The sequence below is a fragment of the Heloderma suspectum genome, chromosome 1 (genome assembly GCF_057233095.1).
Source record: "Heloderma suspectum isolate Gila_16-S chromosome 1, 16-S_ref, whole genome shotgun sequence".
Lineage (NCBI taxonomy): Eukaryota > Metazoa > Chordata > Lepidosauria > Squamata > Helodermatidae > Heloderma > Heloderma suspectum.
In genome coordinates, this window is record NC_139458.1 from 143,775,386 (window position 1) to 143,797,999 (window position 22,614).

At 45.4% G+C, this 22,614-nt stretch overlaps 1 protein-coding gene across 1 annotated transcript; it reads right to left on the minus strand.

Annotated features, from left to right (window-relative positions):
* Positions 1-1,099: 1,099 nt before the first annotated feature.
* On the minus strand, positions 1,100-22,218 carry PLCD4 (phospholipase C delta 4). The gene is made up of 15 exons (XM_084829403.1): positions 22,194-22,218; positions 21,842-22,000; positions 18,265-18,493; positions 16,547-16,676; positions 14,018-14,249; positions 13,427-13,628; positions 11,034-11,178; positions 9,810-9,962; positions 9,045-9,209; positions 7,372-7,528; positions 5,930-6,046; positions 5,083-5,261; positions 4,688-4,823; positions 2,663-2,812; positions 1,100-1,424 (listed from the first exon to the last, which is right to left on the minus strand). Exons 1-15 carry the CDS (start codon positions 22,216-22,218, stop codon positions 1,321-1,323), a joined length of 2,283 nt encoding a protein of 760 aa, XP_084685529.1. The 3' UTR covers positions 1,100-1,320.
* Between the last annotated feature and the right edge of the window lie 396 nt (positions 22,219-22,614).

The following is a 22,614-nucleotide window of genomic DNA, read 5'->3' on the forward strand; positions in this document are numbered from 1 at the left end:
ATATAGAATGCTAAGGTATTCCTACTGTGGAGGTATTCTTATTGAGGAATAATTTGTCTAAATATTGTTAGTGTTGTAGGTAGAAAAAAAGCTCATCTGTATGTATCTTAACTCTTCCTACTTGGAGTTGGTATAGTCAGGCCTAGCTCACATCTATAAATAGAGGGTTAGGCTGTTAGCTGCCAGAGCTCCTTTGTCAACAAATGCTTGACAGAGTTGGTACCCCTTCCACCCTGATGACCGTCCTCAAGAAATCGATGAACTGTGTTCCAGCTACTCTTTGCCTGACGGCTGAGTGACACACCAACATAGAGCATACATCACTTGATGACTTCAGCCTAAACATGTGAACTGTCTCTGCTGCAGAAGTCACACTGTCAATGACTTTGTGTATCACATTTGATGTGCGATGTGTGTTTCACACATGCATGTCTGAAATAGCTGTTAGCTCCTACTTGGATGATAGTAACAGGAGCGATGTACAACTGGGATAGGTGGAATGGGAAATCATGCTCAGTTCTCCCGCCTTTCAGATCAGAATCTGAAAGGCAAGGAATAGAGAAAGATTTCCTCTTTCTGTTGTGCAATTTGCAAGATCAAAGAGCAGATGACCCAACATTTTATGCTTTTCTTGCTCTGTAGGGGATAGGGACTAAGTCTCTAGGGAAAAGATGCTGCTACATCAGCTGCAGTTAGGACCTCTTACCCCCCCCCCCCTGCCAAATCAGGTGTTGCCAAATGCAGGAGCTTCCAGGAACAGTTTGATCATTTACTATCTGATCCTGCTTTAGAGATGGCAGCCAGGCTAGACCTACTTCCATGGCCAGATGAGGGTTGACCTAGAAGACAGGTGTGGGAGAAATGCCCTTTGGAAATGCATGATTGGTGGGCAAGGTGGTTGAAAGAAACTTGCTCTGCCTTGCGATAGGTTCCATTCCTGGCTGCAGCAGCCTAGTCTGTCCTTAGTGCACAATGGAGGTAGATCTTATCATAACGGAACTATAGGAACCGACAGATTTAGTTGGATCCTGCTTGAAGGGTCTGGGCTCTTTGCAAATCACAATATTTAAAAAAAATAAAAATAAAATAACAAAATGATACAAAATTGGTTTTTTAAAAAATAAATAGCATAGTAATGCAAAGTAGCATTTATGTCCAGTCCTGTTCTGATAGGAATGAGTGAGAGACAGAGGCAGGCGGATGGAGTGGCATGGCGTAGCATCCTTCCATAGGGTTCTAGCCTGCTTCACTCACCCACATTCTCCAAACTAAAGTGGGTTGGAGACAGGAGAGTTGCATTTTGAGATGTGGCAGTGTGGCTTAGTCACTCTCGGCTGACAGCTCCATGATCTGGATGTGGATGAATAAGGATGCTGGTGGGATCCCTGTGCCATCCTTGGAAAGAAGGTGAATGTGGCGGTATCCTGTATGGGAAATGGAGATGAACAACAGATGAAATTGCCTTTTATTGAGTAGGGCTGACCCAAGCCATTTTGCTGCCTGAGGCAGGGTGATGGTGCTTTAAGATGGTGCCCCCTCCCCACTCCATGTGCAAAACCTGACTGGACTGGCGCCTGAATCTTACTTCCAGACTGCATCCACCACCACACTTGAGGGCATTAGGCTAGCTAAGGGGGCTTGAGCCAGGCCGCATGGCACACACAGCTTGGTTCTCCAGTATCTTGCCACTGCTCTGCTCCCCACTCCCCAGCATCTGCTGCCTCACTCTGCCTAATGGTAGGGCTGGCCCTGAATTGAATCGGACCATTGATCCATTATTTTAATTTATTATTACATTTATATCCCACATGTCTTCCTCTTGCAAGGAACCCAAGCTGGCTTACCTGGTCTTTCTCCTCTCCATTTTATCCTCACAACAACCCTGTGAGGTAGGTTAGGCTGAGAGTCAGTGACTGGCCCAACGTCACCCAGTGAGCTTCTTGGCCTAGCAGTGACTAGAACCCAAATCTCCCAAGTCCCAGTCCAAAACACTCTTAACTGCTACACCACGCTGGCTGTCTTTGGTTCTTCTACTGCTATTAGCCAGCCAACATGACTCTGCCACCGCTACATGAGCTACACTGGTCTCCTCTCCAGAGATGGAGGCAGCATGTGCTCCCCATCTGTACTAGGGATGGTAACACAAAACTCTGCTGCTTGAGCCAGAAGCAGCAGCAAATAAATTTGTATCAGATTAGAAGAGTGCAATAATTAGTTCAGCTACTAGGAGGGGAGAGGGGTGGGAAATAATCCTGCTTGCCAGTGGGGTTCTGAAGGGAGAATCACACATGCTGTTTTTCCATCCTGCAAAAAGACTTTCAGACATCACCTCATGGTGGAGGGTCAACCTGTGAGTTGGGTTAAGGGATCAATCTACCTTGGAATTGCAAATAAAACAAATCCCCTGAGTAGATATACATGTTTTGAGGGCAGCAGGTTTAATTGTATTTCATGAGTAGGTGTTGTGCTATGTGCTGCTGTTCTGTAAGGCTGAGCAGCTACGTTCGTTGTGGAGCATAGCTTAGGTTACCTTCCTGTTCTCTACGAATAGCTGCCCTGGTCCGTGTGGCCTATTTTACCAAGGGCCTCGGCCCAGGTGTGCTTTCATGAACAGATCTTGGCAGCCTACACCATGCCCACGGCACTGAGAGAAGACACTCACCTGCTTTGACACTAGTAAGAGGTAGTGTATACTGCCCCACAAAGTCATTCCGAGAGGCCTTGTCGTAATCCTCCACCACAAAGCGCAGGAGTGCCAGCTCTGGAACCCACACTTGGAACTGAAAGGTCTCACCCCACTGTGGGTTAAAACCTGTCCAGGGGAATTGAAGTAAAGAGAAGATGTCATCACGGCAGAGAATCCCAGTGCCTCCCTCTGCTTCCCCGCAGTCCCTCCCGGTCTCCTCCTCTATAAAACCTTACACAGCTTCCTTCTTCAGTACTGCTTCTGGGACTTCTAATGAAATGATTCCCTCCAATTGCTCATCTAACCTCAAAGCCACCCACTGTCTTTGCACACCCTTTCTGCCATCTCCAGTGGCCCAATTAACTCTTGCTGATGCCGTTTTGAATGCCATGGGGGGAAGAAAGAGGCGATGCCTGTAAACCAGGCTTCATGCATTCTGTAGGGTCTGGAATCTGGCAGAGGATGTACCATCTTGCACAGTTCTAACTTGATTTTCAAAAGGACCCTGCAAGTATCCAGCCTTTAGGGATGCAGAGGAAGGTTTGAACATGCAACAGACAACGGGCATTATCAAGCAACAGTTTGTCATGTCTCAGCCCCGTTGAAATCACTTAGGGCAGTCCTGCCATCCCAGGGGAGGCATCCCAGGAGCAATAGGATTTTGTGGATCTCCATCTCCCGGGGAGAGAGAAGAGGGACCACCCTCAGAAAACAGCTCCCAGTGGCTATGGAAAGATCCACTTATCATTGCCGTCTGTGCTTGGACAGCAAAAAAGGCAAAACGGGTGTTCTGGAGGTGTATTGGGCATGGACTAGGGGACACAGACCTAGAAGGAGGGGAGGGGAAGTAAGCCAATTCTGGAGCTAACACTCTTTCCTTCCAGCCCCCTGCCCCCCTCCCCACACTTCCATCCTGTCTGCTCCTCCCGCCCACCCCCATAGGATCACCCTGCCCATGTATTTTTATGCTGCTGTTCAGGTAAAACATCTCAGACCGGCTAACAATTTAAAAACAAATAAAATAAACTACACTAAGCACATAAAAACAATATAAAACAGCGTAAGAACAGTAGCTTGTACCATTCCACTGTTTTCAAAAGGGCTTCATCACGACTATCTTTAGCTGGATGGTATGCCCAGTGTGTGCCACAGACACAGAAGTCTAAGGACTTTTCTACAAGAGGCTTTAACCCACATCTTTACTGAGGCTTCTGCTTCCAGATTCTTTGTGGGATTAAGATCGGCTACTTTACATGAGGTTTTTTTTCCAGTTTTTTTCTTTCTTTCTCTGCCTTTCTATGTTTCATTACACAACCAGTAGATGGTGCTGTGATATAGCAGAATTGTGCAATTACAAGAGCATCTCATTCTAAATAATGCCATTTCTAATACCACACTTTTCTCAATCTAAAAAAAGTTGGAAAAATGGTTCCAAAGAGTGGGAGAGGCCCTGGAGGATGATGACATCATGTAAAAGATCTGCAAACTAACATCAGTGTGCAATCACGAGTGCATAATAAAAGCCTAGTGTAGAAAGGCTCCAAGGCTTCCAAAGAAAGCTTATATGCCTCGCACAATATTTTTTCTCCCCATGGCTCCATGCTCCTTTCCCCTTGCCCCTACTACCCAATTTGCCCTGCATATCTTCCTCAAGCTCCACCACTCTGGATCTTATCCAAATAGTTTGAATTCCACTAAAATTGAAATACCACAAAGATCACACAGGTTTAACAAGTCTAACAGTTTCCCTTTCCATCATTTATTCCCATGGCTTTGGTTTTCTTTTCTTCTGTATAGTTTCTGAGCTTCTTTGGCGAACATCACACCAAGAATCAATCAATCAATCAATCAATCAATTTCTTTCTCTCTCTCTCTCTCTCTCTCTCTCTCTCTCGTCTTTCTTTCTTTCAACTAGTGAATCTGGTTGGCCCCTGTGTTGACACATCCCACACAGAATCCCAGCTCAGCTTTCCTTCACAATGACTGATAGCATAGGCTCACCATTGTTATCAACATATTTTGTCTCCTGCTTGGCACTGTCACCAGGGACCCCATGAATCTCCACCCGCACTAGTGGATCCACGATGGAGCCATCTTTGCTGTTGGGAATCTTGGGGAGCTGCTGCCCGCTAATGACCTGGAAGAGAAGATCACATCAGCATGGAAGAGCAGCCAAGGCCATATGGGAAAAAGCTGCAATATATCACAGCAACTGCACCCCGATGCAACCCATGCCGCTCAAAATGGTATCCTGTAACTAGGAAAGTTGGCCACTAGGGCAGTGCCAGCTCCAGGTTTCCGAGGGCCCTTGGAGGAAGCCATATTTCAAGAAATCATTCCCTAAACTTTCCAAAGCCTTGTTAGATTGAGCCAGGGGCAAGAGGCTCACACAGTACCTTAATGACAAGTTTCAGGGGGCTTCCTTCACCCCTGCTTTGCAGGTTTTCAGGACTGAAGGCTGTCTCCATGTCCCTCATGAAGCTTGGCTTCAACACATAGCCACAGCGGCCATTTTGACTGAAGAGCCCATCACACAAGTCCATTTCTGATCCAGCTGTCTGGAAATTCAAGGCCACTGAACAGAGAAGACAGGAATACCTTTCAGACTGGCAGCAATAGAGACAAAATGAGAGTGCAGCTGAGATAGGTCTGCTAGCTCCTTCCACCTATTTGAAGGTGTCCTCTGTTTGAAGAGGTGTCCAAGCCTGGTTTAAAGTAAAAGAACTCTAAGGAGGGAGAGGAGGGGCCTTGAAGTTGCCCATCCACAGTGAGCACCCGGGCAGCAGACAGAGCAGGCACATAGGTCACCTGGTCCCAGTCTTCCCCACTATGGTGAGATGTTTTCTATTTGTATTTAAGTTATAGTTATTTCTAAATTTGCAGCTATAGATATAAATTTGCATATGCAAATTTTATGCAAATTGGTGTCTTCCTTTGTCCTCTTTTGGGGGGGTGATGCATTTCCTCTCTTTTTTGGCAATGCATAAGCGGCCACCCTATTTCTATGGAAGTGTGGACAGGGATGTGAGTTTAGCTGCCTGGATATAAACACAACCCAGCATCTGTTGAGGCCAGAACAGCTTCTGCTCTGCAGAATTTTGACAAGGACATAAAAGAGTTCAGAAAAAAAAACATCAAGAAGGGTGCCCTTCCCCTCTCCTCCCTTAATCATAGAATAATAGGGTTGGAAAGGACCTACAAGACCATCGAGTCCAACCCCTGGTGTTTGCAGATCACACATACCCATCTGGCATCCCACATTCCACATTGCCTGGGGGTTGTAATTGGAGGAGTCAGTCCGCAGCCCACTGGGGAAGATACGCGTCAGCTGCCGGGCATTATGCCGGACAAACTCATTGCCTGCAAGAAGTAGCATACAATTAGTCAGGGAAGCCAGTGATGCTTTGTGCAGTCAACAAGGCACGTTTGTACATGGGGCTTTTAACCTGGACCTTTACCGAGACTTCTGCTTCCAGATTCTTTGTGGCATTAAGATCGGCTCATTTACATGTGATTTTTTCCTCAGGTTTTTCTTTTTCTGCCTTTCTATATGTTTCACTACACAACCACTAGATGGCACTGTGGTATAGCAGAATTGTGCAATTGCACGAGAATCTCATTCCGCTATTTCTAAATAATATCACACTTTCCTCAGTCTAAAAAATGCCAGGGAAATGGTTGCAAAGAGCAGGAGAGGCCCTGGAGGATGATGACATCCTATGAAAGACTCACAAACTACTGTGAGTGAGCAATCACAAGCACACAACAAAAGCCTCGCTCAACAAGGTGAGGAGATTTTTATATTAGAGCTGTCATTTAGGATCTCCCTAACAAGAGATCTGTCCCCAAATAGACTTGGGATGGATGAGTGCCAGGCCCCAGGAAAGCCTGAAGAAGAGAGAACCACTTCTTCCCTGTAGAGATAGAAAGCTGATAAAGTAAGTTGCATAAGAGGAGGAAGCCACAGGAATCCTGACTCTTTTCAAAGCACTGTTAAGCACTGTTCTTGTAGGCTGCAGGGCCATCACAGTATAATCAAACCAGCAATGCTGCCTTCTCTAAACAGTGCTGGAAACTGAGGCATGTGTAAATAAAGTTTTTGGGAGGACGGCTGACATACTGTTGGGAGTTAGATTTATTCACAATAAGCAGGATGGTCAATCACTATGTTTTTCTGCACAGTGTCTCCTGCTCAGTGGATCAGGGATTTTAACAAAAGGATGTTAATGTCCCTGGATAGTTGGGGGATCCCACTCCAGTCTCTGGAATACAGCACCCATCAATGCTTGGGAAATGTGACAATGTCCAGCTAAGGGAAAACTGAGAATTTCTGGTTGAAGTTAGCTGAAACTAGGGTGGCCCCTTGGGGTGCACATGCACGTGTGTGATGGGGAGGGCTGTACAAGTTGCAGTCCAAGAATCTGATGCAGAGTTATGGACGTGCTGCCTGCTTGTAAGAGTCTGCTTGCTTCTGCTCTGCTCTGCTGGTATATTTGTAAATAAAGCAAACAGGAATGCTCTCTTGTCCAAAGGACACCAAATCTGGTAGTGCTGCCTCTAGAGCCTGCCATGTTTTGGGGAAGCGGGGCGAGCAAGTCACCATACTTCGGAGGGAAGCTCTCGTGCCCACCAATGTGTGGCCCGAATGTCTTGCCTGCCAATTGCTTCCAACCCCAGTTTCTCACCAGCCTCTCGGATGAGCTTGCGGGTCTTGGATTCAGTGAAGGAGGACATCTCATAAGGCTTGTAGTGGCTACGGGAATGCTGGAAGCTGCGGAAGGGCACGCTCTTGCAGTAGATAATACAGTCGGACAGCTCCTTGGAGAGGGACTGCTTGGCTTTCTGCGAAGAACGTGATACCAATTTGCAAATTATGTCTGTGCATGTAGCCCTAGGAATGGGAATGGCTACCTCCATCTGTCCCAAAATAAAATCAAAATGTCGGATTGCCATCCTTTTTTTGTCTGGCAGGGCTCCTCTGCCTTGAACTGCTGCAGGGCAGGTGGAAATTCAACCACGGTAGCTTTTCCTGACTGGAAGGAGCTGTGATGGCAAAAGGTTGATCTGCCAAATTTCTGGCTTTCGTGCAGCTTGTAGTTTAGAGTAAAAAAAAAAAAAAAAAAGGTAAAGGTGTCCCCAACCAGTCGTGTCCGACTCTAGGGTGTGGTGCTCATCTCCATTTCTAAGCCGAAGAGCCAGCGCTGTCCGAAGACGCTTCCGTGGTCATGTGGCCGGCATGACTGAACACCGAGGTGCACAGAACACTGTTACCTTTCCCGCCAAAGCGGTACCTATTTATCTACTTGCAATTTCTTGCTTTTGAATTGCTAGGTTGGCAGGAGCTGGGACTGAAGACGGGAGCTCACTCCGTCACGCAGCACTCGGGTCTCGAACTGCTGTCCTGCCAACCTTCTGGTCTGCAGTTCAGCGTCTTAACCACTAAGCCACCGCAGCCCTGGCCATTTAGTTTAGAGTAGCAGCTCTAAAAAAAATGTAACAACAGAACTGGCTCTTGTTAGAATGCTATAAATTGGATCAGCCTTCTCCAGCCTGGCACCCTCTAGGTGTGTTGGACTGCAACTCCCATCATCCTCAGTCAGAATGACCAATGGTCTGTAATAATGGAAGTTGTAGTGCAAAGAATCTGGAGGGCACTGGGTTGGGGAAGGCTTGAAACAGATGGACCAGCGGTCTGGCTCATATATGAAGGGAGCTTCAGATGTTCATAAGATAGGAAGGAAGCACCTTTCAGCTTCCTAGGTAGAGCTGCTAACCCCAAATGACTGTACTGGGGTGTAAACAAGTTTGTCTTCTCTTCACATTGGGGTCTCCAGGCTCCCTAGCAGAATCAATATAGCTCCCCTTCTCTCAAGAACTACTATGTAGTCGGGATAGGGGAGAAATTAGTTTAGTTTGGGTTTTACTGCAAACTTACCTAATTAACTGTTTGGAACCTATAGCAAATGGAAACTCATTTATCGTTTGGAATCCGCACTTCTCTGAATTTTGTGATGGAGTTCTCCAATAAAAAAATGTATATGTTAGTGAAAATAACATTAAAATGCATTATATTAGAAGGCTTGCAAAAAATGTTATATTAAGCAAAAATGCCTCTATTAGGAGAAATTTGCACAAAAAGGCATATGAATTTTCATGCAAACTTTTAAAGATTTTTTTTTCCAGACTGATGAGGAAATGGGACAAACTGAACTTAAGACTGGAAAAATGAGAATCTCAGGGAAACCAAGATGGACAGATTTGTCCATCCCTACTATGAAAAATAGGTATTGTCATCAGTTGCTGTTTCTGAGTTGACACTACTTCTAAAGAGCTTCCCACTCAGGATGCCCATATATACCTTCTCTTTCCTCTTGTCTTCATTGCGCAGAGATTCTTCCTCTCCCTCTGGCCCCTCCTCTTCTTCAACATCTTCCCGCTCAGGCATGCCATCTGGATGCCCATTCAGAGAATCCTCCAGGTATCCAATCTTCTTCCCCTTAAGAATTATCTTGCCTTTCAGTTCCTGCATGAGGACACGAGCAGGCCATAACAGGGCAGACATGTTGCTTCAGATAATGGGGAGGGGGGATTCCCCTGCCTCTGGGAACTCCAGCTCAACCAGGATGTCAAATCCTAGAAAGGCAGCCTGTAACATCTTTCTCCAAAGCTATGTCAGCCTCTTATGCACTTCCAGCGAACATCCCTCTTAGCCAGTGCCCCAATGCAGTTCGCTCAATCTTTCACTGCAGCTTTACCTATCAACCCCTTTACATGCCCCCAATAACTTCCTTCATGCTTTGATACCCCAAGTATAGCTGTTCCTCTCCTCTTTCTGTTTTTTAATTGACATTCCCCTTGATGGTTTCCACACAACACCCCCCCCTTTAATTCCCACAGTCATTTGGGGCCCACCCCAGTCTCTTTACCTGTCTTGCTCCTAGCTCCCCATACACACCACACCTCACCTTTGGCATCTCCCTTTCCTATGGCCACCTTTTAAATGGTTCAGACTGAGAAAAAAAATCGGACAGGTGAGTGTTATTAGAAACATTTGTCCTATGAGTGCAAGCAAGTTCTGTAAGCCAACTTTGAAGAGGGACTATCAACCACTCCATGTCCTTACCTCAGGCGAAGGCAACTGCACAGGGACACACCCATCTATGGTGGTGGTGAGGAGCTGCTCTCCCAGAGTTCCCTTCAGCTGTTCTGCCATGATATCCTGCTGCTCAATGCTGCAGTGGTTCTCGATAGATAGAATGATGGGGTAATCGGAAGCCTGTGAGGCCAAAGAGACACAAGACGTTAAATTTGGCTATGATGTCCAAATGTTTGAGTGGTTGAAGATGGAGCACAGGGACAGAAAGAGGGGAGTAGGGCTACTCCAAAAGTCACTGGGAATATTAAGCATATCCTAGAAGGAAAGGGAGCAAACTTTTTACCCAGGATAAGTTGATTCCTGAGGAGCAGACAAGAAATTCCAGGACATAGTCTGAAAGCACATGAGGCAGCCATCGTGCTGAAACTAAGCAGGTCTGGGTCTGGTCAGTGCTTGGAGGGGAGACCACCTGGGAACTACATGTAGCCACCTTGAGTTCCACAATGGAAGAAAGGGGGATACAAATGTAATTAATTAATTATTAATTAATAAAATTAGGGTTGTTGGTGTTGGAATGAAGCCACTCCTGGGATGTGGCAAAACCATGGAATCACAGCCAGTTGGAACAAGGGGTGGTGTGCCCAAGTTTCATTTCAGGAAGGGTTGGGACTGAGATCCACTGGAACTGTACTTGAGCTTTCATGACTGAGGGATGTGGAATATTCATCAGGGAGAGGAATTTTGGCTTGGGAGGGGAGCATGGGTAAAGGCACCGGCACTGCTGGGATGTGGCAAAACCACAGAATCATATTTTACGGCTTTGGCGATTGGTTGGTATAGAAAAGTAATAAATACTGATAATTATAATATGCTTGTTCTAAATTGGACTCTCATATATACTGTTCTTATATAACTGGCCATTGTTAGCTGCCGTGAAAGGGGCACTGGGATGTACCCTAACATGCTGGAACAGAGTGAGCAATCCCTGTGAATCTTCCACTGTTGCACCTTAGAACCTCCAAGGCTGCATGACAGCATTGAAATCAGAAGGGCAGCAGAAACGGTCCACAACAGAATCTAGCCAGCAACTCAGTATTCCCCAATGCCTTGTTCCATTATTGAGACTGTCCGGGCTTGCCATCCACCCTCCCTCTTGGCTCCATACATGCATCCTCTGTCCTCCCATCCTAATGACTCCTCCTCTGGCCGAGGGAAGCGACCATGCCCCGTGGCCAAAAAAGTCCAACCTACCCGGAATGCATATTTCTCAAGTGTTGTCACGACGTCCCGGAAGGGGATCTTAGAGGTGAAGGTATGGCCATGGTAGACAATGGGCTCCCCGTTGGACCCATCCCAACAGTCCACCTCTAGGCACCTGCAGCCCCGCTTCAGAGCCCTGCAGGGGGAAGAAGGCAACTCATGAGCCCTTTCTCTCACCCGGTCAAAGGGGAAGCATCCTATGCTGCTAGCCTCGTGATATGGGGAAACACTTTTGCTTCATCTGGACATTGCTAAATCCTTTGAGGCAAAATTTCAGCTGTGCCCAGCTGAAACCAGCATTGATTGCATCAGGCATTTCTTCACCTTTTGAGAGCAGGACCATGCCAAATGGCAGTTTTCGGAGTTTGGTGCTCTGCTATTCAATTAGAAGAGTGAAGACAGAGCTCTCAGCAGGTGCCTCAGTCACAGGGTGAGCCTAGCTTTCTTCTGGCTTCACAGGGACATCACAGGGACATCACAGGAGGAGGGAGCCAATCTATGCGCACCTGACTTCTGCTTGAAATTTGCAAAACCATTTTTCAACGTTTGACCCTGGAGAGGAATAGGTGCCATTGCCAGCTCAGCCCCACTACTTTGCACCCATTACATCTGCCTTCAACCATAAAGGCGAGAAGCAAACAACATGGGCACCCAGAAAATGTGGGTACCTTTTGTGTGAACTCATAACATGAGTAGGGTTGCCACCTTCTTCCCTGACAAAGGCTCCTGTGCATTTAACAGTTGCATGATGGTGAGAAATGCAACTGGTACATTTTCCTTCCTGTAACAATGGAGAAGAAAAAACAAACAGAATTTGTTGAATTTCTCAGCAGTGAGCAGCTGTTAAAGGTGCAGAAGTTCCTCTCAGGAAAAACGCTTCTCCTACATGGAATTCCTGTCACACAAACTTCTTGGCTTGTAGAGGTGCTGAAACTACCGCTGCCTGCGGTGGCAGGGTAGAGAGTGGAGCTGCATGGGACAGAAATGAGCTGCAAGAAGTTGCACAGTAAGGCTGAAGCATCTGACTGAAAGGGGAAGGATGAAATTGTGGAGAGGAGGAGCAACCTAAAGTTGATTCCAAAGACAATTTAGACAGGTCAGAAAGGGGCAGGTAGCAGGATTGGTGGGCCTTACAGATCCAGGAAGAGGCAGGAACAAAGTAAGAAGCAGAGTTTATGGGCCTCAAAGAACAGATACTTTAGTGCCCAAACAAAGTTCACTGAGAGGAATCAGTTTACATCTTCTCCTTCCTCGCAGGAGTGGGGGTGCAGGGCTTTTAGGTCATTCTAGTCTACCCCCTGCTCAGTACAGGAAACCCAGAGCTACAGCATCCCCAACAGATGCTTAAAGACCTCTAGCAAGGGGGAGAGCACACCACCCTTCTTGGTAATTAGTTCCATTGTCAAACTGCCCTTACCTTGTTTTTCTAACGTTCAACTGAAATCCACCCTCCTGTATCTTAAGCCTATTAGATTTGGTGCTGTTCTCTGGGGCAGCAGAGACCATTTTTTTGCCCCCTTCAATGAGAAGCCCTTCAGGTATTTGAAGAGTGCTAACCTGTTCCTCCCACCCCCTGTCTTCTCTTCTCCCGGCTACACATACCCAGTTCCTTCAAGCTTCCCTCACAGGACTTGTTTTTCCATACTGCTGACCATCTTGGTTGTCCTCCCCGAACCTGTTCCAATTTGTCTATATCCTTCTTAAGGTAGGGAAAGGAAAGGACCAATCATGGCAAGGTGTGGTGGACCAAGGCAGAGAGCCAGTAAAACTACTTGGGCCCCAGGAGGTCTATGATTTCTTACAGAGAATCAGCTGGGTTCTGACCCAGGTCTGGAAGGCCAGTGTTTGACTCCACCCATGGCCGACAGCCCTGGCTGTCTGGTGTCCTTGCCATGTCACTACTGTTGTGTATTGCATTCCTAGGTGCAATGCATGAACAACATTTTTGGAGGAAGAGGGGGACGAGAGGGAGAGCAGGGCCCTTCCACCAGCCCTGCTGAAAAATCTCCCTCATGAAAGCTCCTCCTCCCTCAACTGTCAGCAGCAGCCATTTCAGCAGCCTGTACTGCTGTACTGGACTGTACAGAGTACAAAGCAGGGCCATTCCATCAACCCTGCTGAATGCTTTCATTTTTCCCTCTTCTCATCCCTGTTTCCTTCTGTGTCTTGTCTTTTTAGATGGTAAGACTGCGGGTAGGAACTGTCTTGTCTTACTAACTGCATGTAAACTGCTCAAAGATCCTTTTTGGCTGAGCAGTGGGATAAAAAAATACTTAAAATAAATAAATAAACAACAAGGGAAAGGAATCTTGTGTCTGGTTCTGCTGTGGAAGGGAGTGGCTGGTGACACAGACACTTGACCACCTGCCCTTTGATTGCAATACCTGATATATCCCTCGACGCTGCTCTGTCCTCGCAGCTGGTCCTCCATCAGGTACGTGTTGTGGGAGGAGGAGATGAAGTAATGGCAGAGGGGCTGAGTCATGTCCTGGAATACCTTCTGGTGCTCAGGGTTGAAGATGGAGCCATCTGGCGAGCACAGGTAAAAGAGGAATCCGTCAGTGCTCAGGCCATGGCGGGCCTTGGCTGTGGGAAGAGAGGCCCAATGAAAAGAGGGAACAATGTCAAAAAGAACGGACCTCCAAGAAACAAAGACACCACAAAGGGACAAAGACGCTGAACTGGACAAAGCCAGTGAAGCAGGGGCCCTTGGAGGGCCAGGGGAAAGCAGCCATCTCTGTCGCTTCTATGGCAATAGGCGTCATGAAACTGATACAAGTAGTGATAACATTTTGTGGAGCTCTTCTGGGACAAGCATCACCCACACCTCCTACCACCCTCAGTCACTGGGAAACTCCTGTGTTTGGAGGATTTGGAGTCATGCTGAGGACTCTTTCAGGACCCCAGAGCCAACCTCGATGCTTGCCCAGGTTGTGGCCTTACCAGCTCTCCCTCTTCCTCCTCCCTCCACCCACCTGTCTCAGACGGCTCATATCTGTCAATCAGCACCATGGCAAGCTCATCAGTGCCATTCCCCTCCATCTGCTCCTGCTGCAAGAAGTCCACAAACTCCAGCAGTGTCAGCTTCTTGCCATCCTCAGAGTATGCGTGGAAGAGCTCAAGCACCTCATCCCGCTGAGTGAGCGCTTTGTAGAACAGCACAAACTCCTCCCCCTCCAGGGTCCCTGTCTCTGATTTGTCAGCCATCTGCAAGGAATGGAAGGGTCTGACCAATGGGCTGCTTATGCAGGAAGTAAAACAGAGGCAATCAAAACAATGGAGTAAGGGATCTGGGGGGGCTTAGAGATATATTGCTGTAGCGGCTACTGCATACTGTTAGGTGATATTTAGAATATCAAATCAACATGATCCTTGCCCAAAGGACTTCAATCTACCTTAAACTGACAAGATGAGAAGACAGAAGTTGCTTTATGATCCACCAACCCATTTATCAATCAGTGCTGTACATGAGCCAGAATCAGACCAATATCTAGTCCAGCATTCTGTTCCCACAGTGGCCAACTAGATACTTATGGGAAGCCCACAAGGAGGACATGAGTGCAATAGCACCCTTCTGCTCATGCATTATTTATTATACTTCTATACTACCCAGTAGCCCAAGCTTTTGCGGGAGTTGTTTTCCCCAGCAACTGGTACTGAGAGGCATACTGCCTCTGATACAGACAGTAATACATACTCATCCTAACTAGTAGCCATTGATAGCCTTCCCCCCTTCTCAGTTCACATTCATGTGTGACACATTCCAGACAAAAACGGTTTTTAGCACTGCTTGTAAAAATATCCGAAGGCACAGCAAAGGGGAATTGCTCATCTTTCATCCAGTAGAAAAGATATGGATTTAGGGACTGATTTTAGTCCCACAAATCTGTTTTGCGTATCAGTGCTCAGCCCAGGAATACGAATTAACAAAACAAGAGAAGGGAGCACCTCTCACTGCATCATAGCCATAATCACCACCTTTCTACAGGTGAAGAACTTTCAAGGTACTTTGAGTTCCAGCACCTGTATGGATTTGATTCTATGGGAGAGTGACAGGGAACCAAATATGAAACTGCAATTAGTGCACAACTGAAAACTGGTCTAGGTATATTAATCTAATAATGTAAGAATATTGAAACACGCTTACAATCATGTATAATTTTTGTTGATTTATCTTTTAATGAAAATGTATAGAGCTTAAACAGAAATATAAATGTGAAAAAACGATGTAGATATAATGTTATACATGTAATAGTAGGAAATTTAAACAATAAGTATATTCAAGAATTCTTTGTGAAATTCTAGAGTACTCATGATATTGTGAGGAGTTCCTCTTGAGACCTAAGTATTGACCATAGGGAGTCACAGGGAGTCATTTTTCAACAATTCTTGAAAAATAATTTTGGTGTTTATTTGAAACAATGTTTTTATATGCGTGTAACTATAATAATTATTTATAATGCATGTTGGTACATTAATTTTTAAAGCAACTCATTCATAGACTTGATATTTGTAATATCTTTATAGTTGTTCACTTTGAAGAAGCTATATATATGCGAAACAGGATCATACCAGGTTCTTGTAAACTTTCAGAAAAGACTCTTGGAAAAAGACTTTTAGAAGACCCTCAGAAAAGACTTTTGAAAAAAGAATTTCATAAAGAATCCTTGAATATACATATTGTTTAAATTTTCTACTATTACATGTATAACATTATATCTACATTGTTTTTTCACATTTATATTATTTCTGTTTAAGCACTATTCACTTTCACTAAAAGGTAAATCAGCAAAAATTATAAATGATTGTAAGCATGTTTCAATATTGTTACATTATTTGATTAAAATACCTAGACAAGTTTTCAGTTGTGCACTAACTGCAGTTTCATATATGGTTCTCTACAACTGTGGCCCTATTTTTTGTTCTAGAGTGACAGGGAAACCCAGAGGTCTATCCCTTGAAGAAATCTCTCCCCTGCCACTGTTCCACAGAGTGAATAAATAGGTGGAGGTGCAATTGTTTTGGACCCATTCTGGCCTAAACATTTGGTGAGCAGGAGCTCCCAAATGTAAGAGTCTGCATCAGCCTTCCCCAACCCGGTGCCTTTCAGATGTTCTGGATCACAATTCCCATCATCCTCAGCCAGCATGGGCTGCTGGTTGGGGTGATGGGAATTGTAGTCTGGCACATCTGAGTGGTTGGAGAGGCTGGTCTATATCACTGAGTTCGAATAGACAAAGCATTCAGATGGGTGAGGAGCCACAGCAAGACGGCCGATATGTTGGGGACACTGGAGAACAAACTTGAACAGCCACATTTGTGGGGGTTATACAGGTTCTAAGCTGAGAGGAAGTACAGCTGGTATATCAGCACAAGGGTTTGGGGATCATGAGTGGCAATGTGGCTGGGAATGGAAAGAGATGATGCCATCTGATAAACAAGCAGAGTGAGCCCCTCTCTGTTACCCTTTTCCATATTTTCCCCACTCCAGCATGCAAATTCACCTGGAAGAGCCGCAAGGCGTGGTCCTCATTCATAGCCACATTCATCATCCTAAGTAAGTGCTGCACCTCCTTGAAGTTCATGCGCCCATCTTTGTCCTTATCAGCCTTCTGGAACCAATCACAGATCCATGTGCAGCCCAAGACCATAGGTTAAGGAAAAAGTCTTCTAGGGGCTGAGCAGGGCTAGGTCTTCAAAGCATGAACTGAGCTAACCAAAGTGCACAATTTACTCAAAAGTTGCAAAGCCCAGATGCTTCAGAAAACCAGTGTGTACTGACTTGCTAATTGCATCCTGAGATACATCAACATGGACCTAGTTTGCTGTATGGGTTGAATTTATGTAAGACAAAGATCTTCATGGAAACAGTCACAAATCTGCAGAAGGGGTGTTTCTCCCTTTTTTTCCTTTTGGTCATGAAATTTAATTTTACTTTGAAATAAAGTTAACAAAATAAAGGCAACAAAAAGAAGAACATACATGACATCAAGATCGCTAAAGAATCAAAGGAATTCATTGTAATTCTTAGTCTATGACCAATATGCTTATGGAACATCTACTGTAAAATGGTCTTAGGAGCTCAATATCTAATGAAAGAATAAAAATACAATTTATACAGCATACAAAAGGAGTGTTTGTGAGTGTGTGTATGTGTGCATCAGAAAAAACATAGGCAACTGTACTTGGTTGGAATTTGATCAAAAGTTTGAAGGGCTTTAACACAGGAAATAAATGGAAACCATGGTGCCATAATATCTTCCTTAAAGTTAGGATTCCTTGCTTGCTACACTTGCTGAGTAAGTTTAGTCATAGTCTCCTAAATTTTAGCAACCCACTGCTGTTTCTCCATTTCATAAATCCTGGGTTGCTAGGAAAAGACAGACTCCCTAAATCTATTCAGAATTAGTATCAGCAGTGTTATGTTACTTAGGGTGGCGCTTACAAAATGGGAAAGAGCCAGAGCTGATGCAGAATGGAATGATGGGGAGCATGGGCAGTTCAGGCAAGATATGGCTGGGTGATGAAGGACAGCTGGTTCAGGAGGAGTGGTGGGAGAAGCAATGAATTGATAGGAAAGGACCACAGAAGAGAAAGTGCAGGTAACTGAGGCTGTGAAGAGAGAGAAGAGGACATGGGGACACTACCACAACCTAGGGAACTGCCTCATACTGGGTTAGACCATCTAGCCCAGCACGTCTAGACAAGGGGCAGGCAACTTGTGGCCCTCCAGATGTTGGTAGGGACAGCCAATGGCTAGGGATGATGGGAATTGTAGGCCAAAGCATCTGAAGGGCCACATGTTGCCCTCCCCTGTTCTAGACTGACTGATAGCAACTTCCGAGGTTTCATACATGTCTTTCCCAGTCCCCTGGAGATGTTGGGGATTAAAACCAGGGCCTTCTGCATTCAAAGATTGCACTCTACAACTGAGCTGCAGCCCTTTCCCACATTAGATGTTAAGATGTTATGGCATTTGGGAGTGCTGGGACACATATTCAATGGGCTGAATCCAGACTTAGTCAAACTCAGAAATCAGTGAGGTTAGTCACGACTCAATAGTTCCATTGATTTCAATGGATCGACTTTGATTATGATTAAGTCTGGATCCATCCCAATGAGTCTCCAGTATTAGGACCAAAACCAAGCTGAGCTCCTGGAGGTTAGCATTCCCCTTTTGCAGGGAAGGGCACTGAAATGGACAGCGTAAAAGTAAGGATATTGATCTATCTTCTCCCTCTGATCCATGTTAGTGACAACCTCCACAAGGCGCCGCAGGCCTTGGATCCAACTCTGAGCTTCCTCGGCTGAGCCAGCAATTAGGTCTAGGTTGCTACGGCGCCCATGGAAGACAACGGTGAAGCAGCACTCTGCTGGGAACTCGTCAGCTAGGCTTTGCAGTACTTCCGACTGGTGTCCCTCACGCACAGTCTCCACATCACTCACCGAGACTTGGAAGAGGGACAATCAGGAAAAATCAACCTTTGTGTAGACATTGAGCTTATGTTACAAGATTATACCCTTGCTTCTCTGTTGGTATCCCACAGGGACCAGCAGCAGCATAATTACCGGTCCATTCATCCATTCGTGTATTCAGCTAAATCATCCCATCTATCCATCTGTCCACTCAATACTATGCCATAGCATATGTCTTTGAGACAGATTTGGCTCCATATAATTTATATTTATTTATTTATTCATTTAAAACACTTGTACCCTGCCCTATATCATTAAGATCTCAGGGAAGCGTACAGATTTGAGGTGGGGGGGCAACACTTCCTTATTGGCCTGACTATTGTTAGGATGAAACAAAATAAATAAAGACAGGATGGTAGAATGCTCAGACCCATTTGAGCAGGCAATGCTATTTCACCCAGCAAGGCATTTGCCTGGGGAAGTCACAGCAGCAGGGAAAGAGATTCAGAGAAATTCCATGAGGAAATAAAATGGCCTCTGTGGATGACATAATGAAAGCATCTGGTACTAGAAGAGAGCATGCAATAAATGGAGGGAGGATATACAGTTTCCTCTGCTCAGGGCTAAATCAAAATATGAACAAGCACTTAGTACAGCCTTTCCCTGACCAAGTTGACTGGGGATGATAGGAATCATAGAATCATAGAACAGTAGGGTTGGAAGGGGCCTACAAGGCCATCAAGTCCAACCCCCTGCTCAATGCAGGAATCCAAGTCAGAGCATCCCTGACAGATGGCTGTCCAGCCTTGTCTTGAATGCCTCCAGTGTGGGAGAGCCCACCACCTCCCTAGGTAATTGGTTCCATTGTTGTATTGCTCTAACAGTCAGGAAGTTTTTCCTGATGTTCAGCCGGAATCTGGACATTTTTTCCTGTAACTTGAGCCCATTATTCCGTGTCCTGCAGTCTGGCATGATCAAGAAGAGATCCTGGCCTTCCTCTCTGTGACAACCTTTCAAGTACTTGAAGAGCGCTATCATATCTCCCCTCAGTCTTCTCTTCTCAAGGCTAAACATGCCCAGTTCTTTCAGTCTCTCTTCACAGGGCAACACATCTGAAGTTGTGTTATAGTCCAACACATCTTTTCCCTATCAATGATAGCGAAAGGCTGGCTTAGTATATTCCCCTCACATCTCCCTGGTGAAGGGGTTTGAATCTCCATGTCCACCACACATGGTGGGCCTGGCCAGATACATTTTGGTGATTGATGTGGAAAATCTAAATTGCTCCCTCCACAGTCTATATGTTGTTTGTGTATATTGTCTGTGTGCTTTTATGTAAATGGATTTTAAACTTTGTATATTGTATTTTAACGTTTGAACTTCTGTAAACTGCCCAGACAGCTTTGGCTAAGGGACAGTATAGAAATAATAATAATAATAATATATTAATTAATTGGCAATTAGGTGCATGAGGTCACCATCTCATTCTACCTCATGATAGGACCAGTCCTGCTTCAATCACCAGATATGAAAAACAGACTCTGCACCTTGGGGTTCACCCAGAACCTGCGTGCTCTTGTTATCTCAAATATATGCCATCTAAAAGGCCCAAGAATCCACAGCTGAGAATATACCATATACGCCTGTTGAGAGATATGGACCTCTCAGCGGCTTTTGATACCATCGACCATGGTATCCTTCTGGATAGGTTGTCTGGGTTAGGAGTTGGAGGCACTGCACTACAGTGGTTCCGCTCCTACTTGGATGGCCGATTCCAGAAGGTGGTGCTGGGGGATTATTGCTCTGTGCCATGGCAATTGTGCCATGGGGTTCCACAGAGCTCTATTTTATCCCCCATGCTGTTTAACATCTACATGAAACTGCTGGGGGAGGTTATCCGGAGGTGTGGGCTGAGGTGCCATCAATATGCAGATGACACCCAGCTCTACCTGTCTTTCTCATCAAAACCAGGTGAGGCAGTGGCTGTTCTGAATCAGTGCCTGGGCATGGTAATGGACTAGATGAGGGCCAATAAACTGAAACTCAATCCAGACAAGACGGAGGTACTGTTAGTGGGTGGTTCGTCTGCCCAGCTAGGTGATATTCAACCTGTTCTGGAGGGGGTTGCACTCCCCCTAAAAGATCACGGTCGCAGTTTGCGGGTGCTCTTGGATCCAGAACTGTCACTTGAGGCACAGGTGAACTCAGTGGCATGGAGCACTTTTTATCAGCTTAGGCTGGTATACCAACTACGCCCTTACCTGGACAAAGATAGCCTAGCTACAGATATCCATGCTCTGATAACTTCTCGCCTGGATTACTGCAATGCGTTATATGTGGGGCTGCCTTTGAAAACGGTCCGGAAACTTCAGCTGGTCCAAAATAGGGCAGCAAGATTGTTAACAGGGACTGGCCTGCGAGCTCATATTACGCCAGTACTTTTCCAGCTGCACTGGCTGCCAGTCCAGTTCTCGGCCCAATTCAAAGTGCTGGTATTAACATTTAAAGCCCCTAATGGCTTGGGCCCAGGTTATCTGAAGGATCGCCTCCTCCCATATGTGCCTGCCCGGACCTTAAGATCATCATCAGCAGCCCTTCTCTGTGAGTCCCTGCCAAAGGAAGTGAGGCGGGTGGCTACTAGGAGGAGGGCTTTTTCTGCTGTGGCACCCCGGCTCTGGAATGAGCTCCCTAGTGAGGTTCGCCTGGCATCTACATTGTATTCCTTTCGGCGCCAGATGAAGACCTTTTTATTTTCCCAGGCATTTTAGCATTTTAGCATTTTAGCTTTCTAAATTTTTATCTTTGTTGTTTTAAATCTGTATTTTAAACTCCTGCACTGCTGCTAGGTTTTATTGTGGTTGTATTGTTATATTGTGGTTTTAATGTTCTATATATTTTAAATTGTTTTATTGTGTGTTGTTTGGTTTTAATTTTTGTGAACCGCCCAGAGAGCTTCGGCTATTGGGCAGTATAGAAATGAAATGAATGAATGAATGAATGAATGAATAAATAAATAAATAAGATAAAGCACAAATGCATGTGACTTAACTCTAGGCAAAATTTTATATTCTCCAGTGTGCCTTCTTTTGCAGCTCCAGGGCTGTTGCAGCCCAGCCCCTTATATCGTGCTAAATAGTATTTGACCTAGTCTGGAACTGTTTTGTGCACTCTTTAAATCCTACCAATGATTGGTATTGCCCAACCTCCATTGAACAGTTTTGTGGGTACATCTGTGTTATCGGAATATGTTCCAGCCCCTGTGAAAGGATTCCCACATTGTACTATACATTTGTTAGCAAGTGAAAGATGAAAGACAATGTTACTAGGAACCCACGTTACTAGGAACCCATTGTTAGCAATACAGAACAGGGAGTCAAACTCACAGGCGGACTTGGCAGTGCCAGACATCTTGGATTTGTACCAGATGGTCATGCAGTCATCCTGCAACATGAAGTACCGTTGTTTCTTCCAGTTCTTGGACTTCACCTTGCGCATCATTGTCCCCTGTTGCATCTGTTCAAGATTCTCATCCAGCTGAAGGCCTGAGCAGGCAAGAAAGGGGTAAGCATTTCAAATCAGGAAGTGTGTGAGGACCAATGTGGGAGAAGACGAGTGAATATAGGGCAGGGGCGGGGCTCATTTAGGAAAGGCCCACTGATGGCATCTTGCCTGAAGGCCACCCATAACCTGGTGCTGGCACTCTGCGACTCCCTGGAGGCTCCAGAAAATACTCACGGGCGCTATAGAGAACTGAAGTCATGGTTCTTCCTTCACTGGTTTGGCACAACTATAACCTACAACACGAGAGAATAAAAGTAATTGAAAGATCTACAATTCTCAAATCGCTGATCTAAGATGACACTGAATGTAGTGACCAAGAGACTTATTTAAGAATAATTACTCAGCACTTATTTATTTATTTATTTTGACAGAAATGTATTATAACATCACAGACCAAAAAACAAACAAACAACCTTCTGAAATATACCCAAACATATCATTTCATATTAACGAAAAAGGAGCCAATGGATTAACATTACTTTCAAATTTATCATTCCAGAATGTAACACATGTTGCTCATTTTTCAACAAACTTGTTTCCCAATCAATGATTTTCTCTCACATGAATAAAGCATGTCAATTTCATCATCATGGCA

Coding starts and splice junctions, on each gene's coding strand:
- PLCD4 (XM_084829403.1), bottom strand. CDS start 22,218: ATGACTTCAGTTCTCTATAGCGCCC. Junction 14,250..16,546: donor ACGCCTTGCGGCTCTTCCAG/GTGAATTTGCAT, acceptor CATTCCTTGCAG/ATGGCTGACAAATCAGAGAC. Junction 9,210..9,809: donor TGCAGTTGCCTTCGCCTGAG/GTAAGGACATGG, acceptor GTCCTCATGCAG/GAACTGAAAGGCAAGATAAT.